The sequence below is a fragment of the Vanrija pseudolonga genome, chromosome 7 (genome assembly GCF_020906515.1).
Source record: "Vanrija pseudolonga chromosome 7, complete sequence".
Taxonomy (NCBI): domain Eukaryota; kingdom Fungi; phylum Basidiomycota; class Tremellomycetes; order Trichosporonales; family Trichosporonaceae; genus Vanrija; species Vanrija pseudolonga.
The window spans coordinates 1,691,712-1,705,635 of NC_085855.1; the positions used below are offsets into that span (position 1 = coordinate 1,691,712).

At 61.2% G+C, this 13,924-nt stretch overlaps 4 protein-coding genes across 4 annotated transcripts; 3 read left to right on the plus strand and 1 right to left on the minus strand.

Annotated features, from left to right (window-relative positions):
- Window positions 1-3,432: 3,432 nt before the first annotated feature.
- Window positions 3,433-4,688, minus strand: LOC62_07G009539 (uncharacterized protein). The gene is made up of 5 exons (XM_062776092.1): window positions 4,167-4,688; window positions 4,038-4,129; window positions 3,669-4,002; window positions 3,535-3,634; window positions 3,433-3,492 (listed from the first exon to the last, which is right to left on the minus strand). The coding sequence occupies exons 1-5, from the start codon at window positions 4,652-4,654 to the stop codon at window positions 3,445-3,447; spliced, it is 1,062 nt and encodes a 353-aa protein (XP_062632076.1). The 5' UTR covers window positions 4,655-4,688; the 3' UTR covers window positions 3,433-3,444.
- A 1,366-nt stretch (window positions 4,689-6,054) lies between these two features.
- Window positions 6,055-6,454, plus strand: LOC62_07G009540 (uncharacterized protein; the record flags this gene model as incomplete). Its single annotated transcript, XM_062776093.1, has 2 exons — window positions 6,055-6,400; window positions 6,438-6,454. 2 exons carry the CDS (start codon window positions 6,055-6,057, stop codon window positions 6,452-6,454), a joined length of 363 nt encoding a protein of 120 aa, XP_062632077.1.
- Window positions 6,455-9,468: 3,014 nt separating this feature from the next.
- LOC62_07G009541 (uncharacterized protein) lies at window positions 9,469-9,804 on the plus strand (the record flags this gene model as incomplete). Its single annotated transcript, XM_062776094.1, has 1 exon — window positions 9,469-9,804. The coding sequence occupies one exon, from the start codon at window positions 9,469-9,471 to the stop codon at window positions 9,802-9,804; it is 336 nt and encodes a 111-aa protein (XP_062632078.1).
- Window positions 9,805-12,146: 2,342 nt separating this feature from the next.
- On the plus strand, window positions 12,147-13,869 carry gluP_4 (Glucose/galactose transporter). The gene is made up of 2 exons (XM_062776095.1): window positions 12,147-12,444; window positions 12,513-13,869. Exons 1-2 carry the CDS (start codon window positions 12,375-12,377, stop codon window positions 13,835-13,837), a joined length of 1,395 nt encoding a protein of 464 aa, XP_062632079.1. The 5' UTR covers window positions 12,147-12,374; the 3' UTR covers window positions 13,838-13,869.
- The last annotated feature ends 55 nt before the right edge of the window (window positions 13,870-13,924 follow it).

Below are 13,924 nucleotides of genomic sequence, written 5' to 3' on the forward strand. Positions count from 1 at the left end.
CGTCTTGACGGCGCCCGAGACGGCGCGCTTGATGACACCAAAGTAGCGGATGAAGACGTAGACAATCGTGATGGTGTACCATGCAAACTCGCCGCCGGTCTTGAAGAGCGCCGCGGACGAGTAGTAGGGCGGCGAGTAGGCCCTGTATGCCGTCTCGTTGAGCGAGTTGTCCGGGTTGAGGATGATCGACGTGTTGTACGAGTGCTGCGTGTTGGTGAAGGTGCCACCCGAGTTGATGGGCATGAAGGCGCCCCACGCGTAGTTGGAGTAGTAGAGGGCCATGATGATGATACCGCCGACAATGCGCATAATGTACTGCTGCATCTGGCTGTGGTGGGTTAGTGGCATTCAATGAACCTTGGTGACTATGCCACTTACGCGAAGAACGGCGACATCATGGTCTGGTTGCCAGAGTAGTTGGGGTCAAACGTCGAGATGGGGTTGAATCCCATGCCGCCCCAAGCACCAGTGACAATGTTGAGGTTGAAGTTGCTGGGCTTGATCCAGACCATCCAGTCGAAGCGCTGGAGTGCTTGGAAAATGTTGTTCGGGAACCAGTACCAGATGACAAAGATGATGCTCGAGATCATGAACATGAGCCAACGGGACATCTTCCAGCCGTTGATAATCTCGCGCTTGTTGTCCGAGTGCACGAGGGTGCGGTTAAGCGCGAGGAGTGGCAGTACCTGCGGCCACACCGCCTGGACGGGGTACATTGTCAGGCGGCGCAGCAGGCCGGCGCTCCCGAGGCCCATGCACTGGTTGGCGAGGCCGAGGCAGATCTCGAACCCGAACCCGACCCACTTCTGGTCGAAGAACTGAGGCATGCGCATCGCGAGCAGGCCGCCCTGGTTGCCGCTCGTCGCGGCGCTCATGAGCACCGTGGCGAACAGCTGCTCCTTTGCCGTCCATGGCCCAGGGTTGATGGTGTACCGCACCCCGCGGAAACGGAACCCCCAGTCCGGGAGCGTCCAGGCCATAAACTGGCCCATGGGCACGAGCACGAGCTGCACGAGCGACGTCGGGATCGAGATGCCTGGCTGGCGGGGGCCGAAGACTGCGGTGGAGTTAGAGTTCTGTAAAGGGTTCCGTTCCGACGGGGTTCGGGCTCGGCAATGTGCGGCAATCAACCTAGCCACACGCGCTAAAATGCAACAACACCATGTGCACCACCCCCGTCCTTCACCCGCCACCCGCAAGCGAGCAAAGCGGCACAGCACAACTCACAAGTGTCGACAATGGTGCACCCGATGCACCAGAAGATGCCGAGGAACCACGCGCGCAGCGTCTCGCACGCCTCCTCCGGGTCGTCGTATGGCAGGGTGACTGACCGCACCTCGGGGTACGGCGACCAGTTGAAGATGAGTCCGGCCTGCTTGGAGACGATGTAGCGCCAGTCGTCGTAGTCGAGTCCTGCGGCCTCGTGGCCCTGGACCAGCAGCTTGATGCGGTCCATCACGGGCTCCATGAACGACAGGTCGCGGTGGTGGATGTCGATCGCCTGCTCGAGCTTCTTGACGGCCTCTTCCGGGGAGAGCGTCATCACGGCCGCAATGACACGGTCGACGTCCGAGCCGGCGGGCAGCGTCTCGCCCTCATGGTTGCCAGAGTACTCGAGCCGGAGGCGCTCGGCCCATTCGGGCGGGCACACCCACTTGCCCTCGGCGGCGGAGACGCCCTTCTCGTCGGGCGGCGTGTGCGTCTCGGACCCAGAGTACTTCTCGTGGTCCGAGTGGTAGACCTCCAAGTGGTCCTTGTCCTCGATGTGTGTAGGCATGGTGGTGGCAAGGCAAGTGGGGCCTGGGGAGGTTGGGGGACTCACCATCTCTCCCTCGCGCACATCTTATGGACGACGCGACTGCCCCGCGTGCCGCGGGGTCTCCAGCGGCCCCAGTGGGCCCGGGACTGTCTCGTCCGTCCGCTCGGTGTGTTCGCCGCATGCACGCGCGTGCAGGGCAATGCATCGATTGCGGAGCAGCAGCAGGAGCAGCAGGAGCAGAAAGCAAGGACGGGTTACAGGCACTCACGCAAACTCAGCCGCGCTAGGATAGTAGCCGTGCCTGTTGGCCCGCGAGCACATGGTGCATCCTATAATGAGCCGGTGAGATATACGCTAGTGACGTCGCTGCTGCCGTGGCGGCTGGCGGCTACACGCATGCTCGCTTGCTTGCCTGACAGGCGCTCGCTCGTCCTACACGCCACCAGCCTATCCCACGGACGACTGAACTCCGGGGTCTCCGAGGCTATGGACTCACGCGTCGAGTACGTAGACGAGCCAAGCGGCATGAACCTTCGGTGTCGGTGGTCTCGATCTCGGGGCACCCCCGCGCCGCGGCCGCACTACTGTAGCGCGCCGCGGCTCCACCCCAGCCCCCCACTCTACAGTTCCGTTCCGGCCGCGTGCACGCGCATGTCCGCTGCGCTTCTTGGCTGCTTGGCGCGGCGCTTCATTGGCGACACAGTGCTCGTGGTAAGCCCGTCGGCGCGGATGCGGGCCGCTCTCCGACATGAGCCGGGCGCCCTCAGGTCCAGGAGGCTTGACGGATTCGGCACGGTGTTCTATCTCGGTGTTGTCCTCAGACTGCAGACGCCGGATCATCTCGATGGTCATGCGGGGCCTGGCGGTACCCCACTCACTCGCGGAACAACCGTCACGGGACACAGTCATCCATGCGATCATTCGTCGTTCTCGAGCACACATCCTCCCAGGTGCCTGTTGTCCAAGTATATATCAGCATCCGCACGGTGAGCACGGCGAAGTGGTGCGTGTTGGCTCCAACGGGCCGGGGAGCCAATGGGGCCGTTTAGTGGCACGCTAATGCGCCGACTCGGCCCGTTTCCAGGTCACATGTCTCGCTATCGCTTGGGCTGTGTAAACACAGGCGGCGACGTCCCACTGCCGCTGCCCGGAGCGCCGTCGACCGCTGCTGCACAGTGGACGGCGGCGTAGACGTCGTCAGATGTGGGTCTGCGCTGGGCCGGGGCGAGGTGCGCTGGCTCGCGGACAGAGTTGGTGTGGACTGCATATACGGCATGCACTCCACTCTGCACCAGCGTACCTGCTATACGTCTCGTGACCCGCGATAAGGTATTTGTGGCCCCACGGTCCTCCGGACCCGGCGAGCTGGTAGCGCTAGAGCAACTGCGGCTCTGACCGCGGACGAGCGTCTTCCGTGCGTCTGCTCACGAGACTGCGCACAAGACTGGGGGCCGGGAAGGGTCTGGTGATCGGTCGGTGCTTGGGGTGGGGCCAGGCTTGGCTGGATCGTTCCGTCCATCTCCGAAGCGCGTAGCTCGACGGAGTGTGGCTCGTGCCGAGCCCGGCCGGAGCCACATCAAGTCCGCAGCGATACAGTTCATCCGGGTGAGATACACATATACTATGACTTGGCCCCCTCGAGCCCACGCGAGCGCTTGAAGCACGGCTTCCAGGCCGGCGGCCACTTACACCACGAGCCACAGACCTGCAAGGAGACACGGCACGACAGCCCACTGCGCACTGATCAGCTTCGCCCAGAAGCCACCCACACTCACCGGCACGCTCGCGCCGAGATACACCTGCTTTCCAGCCGCGCTCGGCTTGCCCGTGCCGTTCGTCTTCTCGCCCGTGCCGTTGTTTGCGCTGAGGATCGAACTTGCATCAGTACACACCCCGACCGGCTACCCACCTGGCATAGGTGCCGACCGAGCTGACGCTGAACTTGTCTGTGCCATTCCCGGCGTACGCCACGCGCACGGTGTACTCGACGTTGGGGTCAAGCTGGACGGCGTAGACGAGCACGTCGAGCTGCGCGATCGCCGCCTGGATGTCCGCCCCGCGGAGGGTGGGGTGGAACGACTCCTCTGCTGGGCCGTATGGGGGAGGCGGAGAGATCGACACGTTGAACGCGCCAAACGGCGTGGGAGGCACGTCCTGGTTCAGCTCGAGCAGTGCGGTGCCCTTGCGGGGGCGGACCGTGAGCTCGGCCCCGGGCGTCTGGGTGATTTTCCACGACTCGCCGGCTGGGGCTGTCAGCATCGCCGTCATCCCCACTCACTCCAGTTGCCCGACGTCTGGATGTCAACACCGAGTGCAGAGAGGGCAGCGGCGTCGCTCGTCTTTGCCGGAGTGCCTGCGAGCGCAGGCAGCCTTCCGTCAGCTCGACGTCCGCACCCCACGAACGCACCATCGCGAGCCGGTTGTGTTCCCCACCGCGTTGGAGAACGTGAGAGTCCCGTTACCGACGAGCGTAAAGTTCCACCAGCCGTACGGAAGGCCGCTGACCGCAGCTTGATACTGGGTTATGTTGGCGGTTGCGTTCCAGTGCTCTGCGTTGCTCCCGTTCACGAGAAGCTCGAGCGCAGGAGACGTGCTGAAGGAGAAGCTTGCGCCGCTGCCGGCGAGCGCTACGCTGACGGACGAGTTGCCCGTCGTGTTGGCGAACGAGGACAGCTGGGACGTGGTCCAGTCGTTAGGAGGGTAGAAGACGACGTTCGGCGAGGTGAAGGAGTACCGTGTAGGGTGATATGCGTTCGGGGGAGTCTGACCAGCAGGTGCTGAGGACGCTGCAGCCGGCGCGCCGCTTGCAGCAGGTGGTACAGTCGGGTCTGCGCCGCTGACGGACTGGGCTGAGGCCGCGGTGGCCGCGTAAAGGATCAGCAGCGGGGCGATCATTGAGAGAGTTATGCGCGCGAGTGGCGTGTGAGAGGATGTCGAGGGCATTGTGAAGTAGTTTAAACGGCTTAACCTTTTAGTCTTGTTGTTGTGCACAGCCACGCGGCCAAGGTGGCCAGAGGCGCGAAAGTGCCAAGACGGCAAGTGCCTGCTCATGTGACCCGCGACGCGACTGCGCCGGTTCCCGCACGGCAGCGTAGAGAGCCGCACAAACACGCGTCTGGATTGCCGGGATGCATGCGGCGTGGTCATGGGGGGGGGGGGGGTTGGTCTTGTATCGAGTCCGACTCTCTGCTCGCATGTTGTCCGTCGAGGCCGAAAGGTCCGACACCAACCGCTGGGGCCTTCCAGGGGGCAAGGATGAAACGCTCAGCCGCAACGGCATGGGCGCGCGGAGCTCTTCTCCGCCAGCATGCCGCAGTGTGGTCCTGCCGAACGCGCATAACATGCTCTGACCACTCGGTGGATGCCGTGCATCGGCGCCGTCGTCGCCAAGAGTCGCTAGGTCAGTGCGGTGCCCGTGTCTGGAGTGAGGCACCCGAACCTTGAACTGCACGCAACGACGGTGGCGAGCCATGTATGGTGCAGACGACGACCGCCGCTTTCGGAGCAGTTTGGCAACCCAGCTACCAGCGTCCTGATGCTGTGCACACCTGTTGCGATCTAATCACACTATGGCTTCTAGCAGCTGCCCGGTCGAGTATCTTGCCCACCATGCAACATGTGGTGGGGTTACTAGAACCGAGCATCGAAATGATCAGAATAGCACTAAATCAGTGCTATCATGAATGAACCCCGATGGTGTAAGTCGAAAGGCTCAGAGCCGCGCTGATAGTCTCTCACCACCCTGTCCATGGCTTGTGTTTGGTGCTCGTAGTGGCATTTAGCCATGTTTCATCATCAATACAGTTTATCGCCCAACTCTATCCTCTCAAAGAGCTGACTCGCAAACAAGGCGTTGTTTGTGGTTCTCGGTCGGTCGTCCAGACAAACACAGCAGCTTCAGCATTGAATGCGTCCCCTATGCATCTGATCGGCAGGTGCAGGTCCCATCCTCGCACGACCGGGAGGAGTACGTATTGGTCGCCAAGCGATGTTTGCACTCCTTTTTACAAGTGATCGCTCATTTACTGTGCCTTTAGTGGCCGTCCAGGGTGGCGGGAGCCACCATCAGCCAGCGTAGGACCAGTACCATTCCGAAACACTGGGTCGCACTGCGACGCACTGAGGCTGCGTAGTTTCACTCGCCCTGCCTCCTAGTGTACGACGGCGATGTATGCTCCAAGGTGCATTTACTGGGTCTGCAGGCTGGGGCGTGCGACTGCTCGCACAGACGGGCTGGCTGATGTATAAGTAACGAGGCGCTGCGCTCACTCACTGCTCCACCACATCCCCACACAATGAGAATAACCACACTGTTCGGTGCACTCGCAATCGCTGCCCCGGTCCTCGGCGTCCCAGTACCCGCCAACGCGGCCCAGGCCCAGCGCGGAACCAGACTCGACCACTTCCTCGAATGCAGCGCGACGTGGGACCTGGGCAAGATCAAGGCTTGTGCCGCGGAGTGCATCCAGTGGGCGACAGAAGTGGAGGCCGCACCACCCGCCAACGACGACGGGTGGGCATCGTTGCTCCTCAGCTGGTGGGGGGCCTGGCGACGCGCGGACAGCGACAGCCGCGCTCGCGAAACGCTCAGCGTCTGCCAGCGCCTCCAGTCGCAGGTGCGCCGTCCCCAGCTCGACGACAGTACGTGGCTCCGCGCCTGGCCTGCCTGACACCACAGTGGCATACCTCGACTAAGCACATCCCAACCCACGTCGGTTCCGCACCTCGAGGACGTCTCGACACCGTCAGACCGCCGCCGCGGAGGTGGAGTGAGAATACTGCCGCGAGGAGGAGCCGGGGCTACCCTGTTGTAAGACTATAATGCTCTGTGGGCGGTTGAGAAGCAGATGAACCCGCACCGCCGCCGACCCCTGCCAAGCACACATATGCATGCGTACTCACTTTGCAGGCCTTGCATCCCTGGCGTCCAGTGTGGAGGATCCCCTCTACGACCCCCTGTGTCCCAGCTCCCAAAGGTGCGGAACCTGACCGACCACCCACTACTTACCCCTGGCCGCTCGCTCGCTCGCCCCGCGCCACAAGTGCCTGTATCCACGGTAAACGGAAACAAGGGTAATGGAGTCATACTTACTTGCTCCCGGAAAATATGGGCTACGGAAGACAGGAGGTCGGCACCTGCATAGCTCTACGTCATAGCTTCAGCGTGCAACTTGAACACTCTAACTTCTCACTCCTACCATCTCCTGGCTCTGGAGTGTACTGCCATCTCCTGGTCTTGGAGTGTACACGTTACGGGGTTCACACTGCCCGGCTGAGTCTGACCATTGATGGTTTTGGAGGTCTTGCACGCGCTGCAGACACATCTTGGGACAAGCAAGTGGACACTTGTCAAGCAGTCGTGGAGCACGGCATAAGCCGGTTGTCAACAAACGCGACTGGCCCGTGTCACAGGCTGCCGATGAAGCTATGCGCTAAGTTGTAAGCGGACTTGCAGTTTAACTCAGCTCCTTACGTTGGACAGTTGCCAGGCGACACCACGCCGCGCAGACCAAGCGAGGATGTCACCGCGCGGCCGACCCCACATGCTCTTCCGCGCGATAACGTTTTGCCCAAACAGTTTCCGCACTCCACCTGGAACCGAGTGCCTGTATCCATGGCGGCAACGATGAGCAAGGTTTGTGAAATGATATGTACATGTTTCAAGTCGGAGAAGGAAGCGGTGTCGCTCACGTTCTATAGCTTTGTTTCCCAACAACCTCTCCTCCGGTGCCTACACTATGGGGCACATGCTATGCTTCTGCGGCCCAACGGCCCCTTCAAGCTCCCATGCGAGGAGACGGAACAATATATGTATAAGGGGGGTCGCTGCTGCCTCCATCTTCCCATCTATTCCCATCGCCACTTTCACCACCCACACACGCATCCAAACAATATGCGCATCGCCTCGATTGTCACATGCCTCACACTTGTCCTTCCTGCCATTGCAGCTCCGGTATCGGCAGAGGACACCTCCCATGTCCTAACCCCCAGGTCCGCCCCCTTTGCTTCTAAGTACGGGTGGTGCTTCGACCTATGGGTGCCCAAAGACATTTACGCCTGCGCCGACAAATGCCACAAGGACTTTGGTGGGCAGACGGAGAGTTACCAGTCCACTGAGAATCGTGTACCGTGGAATCGAGCCGAAAACTATTCTGAGGACACCAAGAAGGTTACACGTTTTTGCGAATCTATTAGAGACAGGGGGGTCTCGATTCAGATGGCCGGAGACCGTAAGCACTTGGCACAAGTACCATGATTCCGGGCCCACCGACTGACGCTTTGCAGGGCCCCCTGAGGGCATACACTGGTAATGCCACCCCAGTTTCAAGAAGCCAGTGCAGCGTGAACCACCACCGTCGGCTCTGTAAACAAGTGTCCAGGAAAGTAAGCGAAGCGAAGAATGTATCGTAGATGCTGCGATCTCTGCCGCGGCGCGTGTCCGGGATGTTGCCGGCGGAACCTGGAGGGAGGCAGACTGCCAAGTGGAGGTTTTGTCTCTCGCACATACATACTGTTGCGAACCCCAGAGCTCGGGGGGCCAGGGTACAAACCGATGCCATATACTGGGTGCCGTATGAGCCGACTCGTGGCACCCCGTACTTCGGCAACGAGATTGTGTGTACCGGTAGTGTGGACTGGCTCCTCAAACTACTACGTACAACGCCAGCTGTCAGATGGATCCAAAGGTTACATAGGTTATTGAGGTAGTTTCATATCCCTTTTAACCAGCTTCTCAGCTTACATCTACCGGAAATCCCACTGGCAATCGGAAGAAGATAAGTCGAGAAGCTCACCCGCAAATAAAGTTGCGAATGTCAGCATCGGCTGGTGCGCTGGTGCGAAGGGCCCAGCGCCACACTGACGGTGCTGGCAAGTCATCTGCTCCAGCATGAAATAGTGCCACTGCATAGTCTCGGGACGGCATTGCGGGGATAGCGCAGACACACGGTGACAAAACCCGCCTAAGACTAACGGAGCGTCTCAGCGCGCTTGGCCAGGCAGTCCACCCTATGGCCCGTCGTGCGTAGATAACGGCATTCATGTACCTCTGTGTGTCATCCAAGGCAGTCGAGACGCTCTTCTCCTCCCCGTCCACGTCCAGGCGGTCCGGCCTTCACTCGGATGCAGTTTGAAGATGGACCGCAGAAGCCAGCGACGACGATGATGCTCAGGCAGTCAGTCATGTGGCGATGAAACGGCACCGGGACGACTCCCCTGCCCGTGTATTTAGGTTTTTGGTTGTGAGTTCCTGGTCGCGTTGGCGCCGCCACGGACGAGCGAGACGTCATTTACTACGGCGTCCACACTGCTTCTTCACCGTTATGATTAGTTCTTGCTTTCATCTACTGCCTTCCTTGGGCTTTGGGCTTTACCGGGCTGAGGGGGTTCCGGGGAGGGGGAGGTTGGGCGCGTTTGCTTGCGAGAGTCGGGCTGGGAAAACTAAGTAGGTTCCTGGTTGCGTTGTCGCCGCCACGGACCGACGAGACGTCATTTCTTGCGGCGTCCACACTGCTTCTTCACCGCTGTGACTTGTTCTTCCTTTCATCTGCTGCCTTCCTCGAGCTTTACAGTGGCTTCTTGGGGAGGGGGCGGTTGGGTGCACCTCTGCCTGCCCGAGTCCGGCTGGGAAAGGTATAAAGTAGGGGCGGCGGCGCCCCGATTCTGTGTTTCTTTCCATCACCACCTCATCAACCAAACCAATAGTCAATATGCGCCTTACTGCCCTCATCACCACCATTGCCCTCCTCCTCCCTGCCCTCGCGACCCCCACTCCTCAGCATGACACCCCCGTGGCCCGCGGGTGGTTCGAAAACCAGCTCAACTCGGTCAAGGACTGTGCCAACAAAGAATGGGACCTCGGCCGCCTCACTGATTGCCGGCGCCGGTGCCAGTCTTTGGTGAACGCCAACCAGGAGGCACCCGGCCCCGCAGTGTTCGGTGGAACCTTCAAGAGAGCCAACGGTCAGGAAGTCCAGCAAGTTAACCACGTGTGCTCGCGGCTCAACGACAAGATCAGGATCGTCTCGGGGTGGAGTCACCAGTAGATCGCGTGGGTGTTCCGCCCCACAACCTTCACTAACCACAACAGCGAAAGCCAAGGCATCTCACCCCCCCCCCCCCAGGACAATGTATGAAGTCCATAGCCCCCATGAATTGAGTGCCGAGAGACATTGTACGCGTCGCCTTGAAATGGCCGTGATTGCAGTAATCAGGTACCGGGTGACTGATGGACTGACGCGCCGAGTGCCAGGCCTCGCGCGGCCAGGATCGACGCGACGGCCCAAACCAAATCCCGTTTCACAGCCAGCGGCGGAGTCCTCCAGGATGGGATCATGTCGTGTTAACATTGGCTGGACCACGACGTCTTAGAGGACGAGCAGTGCCTCCAAACACGGGCAAGCTGAGCGGCTCACCGTCGCTTGGCGTATCACGCGACTCGAACCTCCTGGCGTCTCCAAGGCAAGTGCGGCTTGCTCGCCCAAGCGCAACTCGCGCGCCCGAGTCACCACAGCTACCATCAGACTCAGAACACAGCTCACATGGTGGAGTAGCACCAGCCGAGCCTTCGGCCCACGCTCATCCGGCAACAACCATGGTGCCAATGACCTCGGACCGCGCCCCCGAGATTGGCCCCGCACGAGTGTCGCAACTCAAGCCAACCCGCACTTCGCGGTCCGAGCGCGTATGCATGTGCGCCGGATCACCGCCCCCCGAAGAGTGTAATGCTGTACCTGTACACGCATCTTATCGACCGCCGGTGGTGGACGACCCGACGAATCGGCGGCGGACCGACGTACCGGACCCCTCCCTTCTCTTCGGCGGTGGTGCCGGTCGGGGTCCGACGTTGCGGCCTTTGAGACCGACGGGCGTGTGTGGTGCTCCGGCCAACGTGGCTATAAGAGTCAGCGGGGTGTAGATGCTGTCAAGTTGTCCCCTCTGCTCGCGGTACTCGGCGTCGACTTGTGCGCCGTGCTCACGTCGGGCGTCAGCACTTGTCAGTGACGCCAGCTTTCGCCGACTGAGTCAGCTTTCCACTCGGCGGCTGTCGACATCTGTCCTCACTCCGCGCCCAACTTGGCCAACTCACCTACCACGCTCACTTCACCTTACCTTCGCGGATACGCAGCAGACTTCAGCGAGTGACGTACGGTACAAACGATCAACCAAAGAGTTACAACGAAGACGGCACGGGCTTGTGTTGGTGAGTTCTTCATAGCAACCAATTCATTCCCTCCCCACCTCCCCCACCCGACCACTCCGCGACATCCAAGTCCAGTACTGACTCATTCACCAGCCACCTTACAGTGGGCGACCCACCCATCGCGCCGACTATGCCCCGACCCCCTCCACCAGTCACTCACCACGACACTCCATTCTCGGTGATACATGCGACCTCCCACACACATCGATACCCTCGCCCGCCCCCGACATCACGGCCTCCAACACCACCTCTTCGTAACTCGCGACGACGATATCTCTTGGCCCCCGCGACCCGCGTCAAGGCTCGCTCCACAGCGATTTCTCGGGCGGCGCCAGCGGTGCACTGTCATCGACGAGCACGGACGGGGTGATTCCGGGCGGAATCGAAACCGGATTCCGCTGTCGCCGTCCGTCACTCCTCTCACAGCAGCACACTCACTGCTACTGCCCACTCCACGCGCTCCTCTCCCCGTTGGAGGTCACGAGCACAAACACACCAACCCACACCGATACATCGGCGCGTGGGCACATTTGGCCTTCGCAGCCGAGCAAAGTTGGCGATCAACCCCACAGATCTGCCATTTTCGTATCCGACAATGACGAGATTGATGCCGAGCCCGTGCCGCCGATAAATCGGCCAGTCCTGGCTGTGCCGAGAGCCGGGGGTGGCAGCAAGCGGCCCCGCCCGCTCCCCCGCTGCCCCTGCGCACACTCGCTCACTTGATCTAGGCGGCGGCACGCCCAGCTGACCCGGCCAGTCCCACCCCCTGGCGTGTCGGGCAGAGTTGGAGCAGGAGCTGGAGCTGGTGCACGGGCAAAGAGGCCAGCATCAGAGGTCGGCGGTCGGTCGCAGAGTTGCCGGAAGCTGTTGAGCGCGGGGGGCGGCTTCCGCCCCGCACCCTCTGTCGACGGGCAGCCCTCCTCACCCTCTACATGCAGGCAACATCCTCACAGCCGAACAAGCCAAGCCCCGCAGGGCCGCATTCCGCCTTGCCGCCATGCCATTCAAGGTGGACGCTGGCTCGGTCGGTGTCGAAACACCGGCTACGCTGGCTAGGTGTCAGCGGCGCAGGGACCAAAACCCACCCACCCCACCCGTCTTCAGGGATCGCAACGCTTGATTGCCGTCACATGTGCGCTCGAACCGTTCGGAGCGTGCTTGTGACTGTGGGCTCGAAGGCTCGAACTCGCCGTTCCTACCTCGTGCACTCGCGTTGTTGGCAACGCACTGCTGCCGAATCCGGGGCACTGGCCTGGCCCCGTTGCCATATTATCGGCATTCTCCATGGGGCAAACAAGCGTTGCGCGAGGTATATAAGGCCCTAGTCTCTCGGGGAGACGGGGCCGCTATCTCGACAAGCGCGCGCGCTGCAGCATCTCAACTACTCCCATACCACGCACAACAACTTGCACGATGCCAGGCGGCGCAGCGGCTCCCATCGCGGGTAACGTGTTCAAGGAGGGCCTGTTCCCCCGGCACTACTGTGAGTGAGATACGATGCCGCCGGCACTGTGCGCGCAGCTTCCCCATCCCCGCTCACACAACACCCAGTCGTCGCGTTCGTCCTCGTCACGTCTCTCTTCTTCCTCTGGGGCTTCGCATACGGCCTCCTCGATGTTCTCAACAGTCACTTCCGCTCCACACTGCACATCACCAAGCTGCAGTCCACCGGCCTGCAGGTCGCATACTTTGGCTGGGGCTACTTTGCCTTCTCGCCTGTCGCTGGCGAGGTGATGCGACGCAAGGGGTACAAGTTCACCATCCTCATGGGTCTCTTCTTCTACTCACTCGGCGCCATCTTCTTCTGGCCATGCGCAAAGTTCTCTGACACCGCGTCCAACAAGCACGCCGTGTTTGGCGGCTTCGTCATCTGCACCGGCGTCACCGCGATGGGTCTCGCCTCGCTTGAGGTCGCTGCCAACTCGTACATCGCCGTCATGCCGCCCGTGAGCGTGTCTTCGCTCCGCCTCCAGCTCTCCCAGTCGTTCAACGGAGTCGCGTCGTTCGCTGGCCCGCTCATCGCCTCCAAGTACTTCTTCTCGGGGAAGAACGCCGGCTCGAACACCAACGTCCAGTGGGTCTACCTCGCCGTCGCGGGTATGGGCGCCCTCATCGCCGTGTGCTTCGTGTTCGTCAAGCTTCCTGAGGTCGACGAGGCCGATCTCTTCGGTGACGAGCAGGACGCGAGTGTCCGCAAGCCGCTGTGGAAGGAGACCCGTGCCACCACCGGCGCGATCGCCCAGTTCCTATACGTCGGTGCGCAGGTCACCATTGGTGCCTTCTTCCTCTTCTACGTCGAGGAGAACGCCGGCATCTCGCAGGCCCGCGGCGCCCAGCTCCTCTCATACGCGCTGATCATGTTCACCGTCGCACGTTTCATCTCGACTGCGCTTCTGTCGGTTGTCGCCGCCCCCGTGCTTCTCGGCATCTACGCCGTCCTCGCGACGCTGTGCACGATCCTCGTCGCCACGCTCCACGGTAACGGCGGCGTGGCCATGATCATGCTCGTCATGTTCTTCGAGTCGATCATGTACCCTGTCATCTTCACCCTCGCGACCCAGAACCTCGGCTTCAACACGCGCCGTGCCGCCGCCCTCGTCGTCATGGGCGTGTCTGGTGGCGCCGTCTTCCCGCCCATCCAAGGCGCCATCTCGGACAGACACGGCACGCGCGTGTCGTTCTGGCTCGTCGTCCCGTGCTTCGTCTACATCGCCCTGTGGGCCCTGTATATCTGGAACAAGGACGGGCGCTACTTCTCGCCTCTGCAGCAGCGCAAGGACGCCGGTGCGTGGGAGGAGAACAGTGTGGCGAACGACGACGAGAAGGCAACGGGCAACGCTGTGATTGTCGAGGAGGCCGGCAAGGCCAAGTGGTAGATTGTATAGTTGTTAATGCTAGGGAATTCATGGTCGCGACTATACGGTCCTTTATCCCTGCTTCAGAGTCCAGCTTCTCGATTATTT

Bases quoted from the DNA above. Each gene is read 5' to 3' on its own strand.
- LOC62_07G009539 (XM_062776092.1), bottom strand. From the start codon at position 4,654: ATGATCGCCCCGCTGCTGATCCTTTACGCGGCCACCGCGGCCTCAGCC. The intron at 4,130-4,166 runs GTGCGTTCGTGG...AGCTGACGGAAG, and splicing joins AACACAACCGGCTCGCGATG to GCTGCCTGCGCTCGCAGGCA. The intron at 3,635-3,668 runs GTGGGTAGCCGG...TACTGATGCAAG, and splicing joins TCGGTCGGCACCTATGCCAG to TTCGATCCTCAGCGCAAACA.
- gluP_4 (XM_062776095.1), top strand. From the start codon at position 12,375: ATGCCAGGCGGCGCAGCGGCTCCCATCGCGGGTAACGTGTTCAAGGAG. The intron at 12,445-12,512 runs GTGAGTGAGATA...CACAACACCCAG, and splicing joins CCTGTTCCCCCGGCACTACT to TCGTCGCGTTCGTCCTCGTC.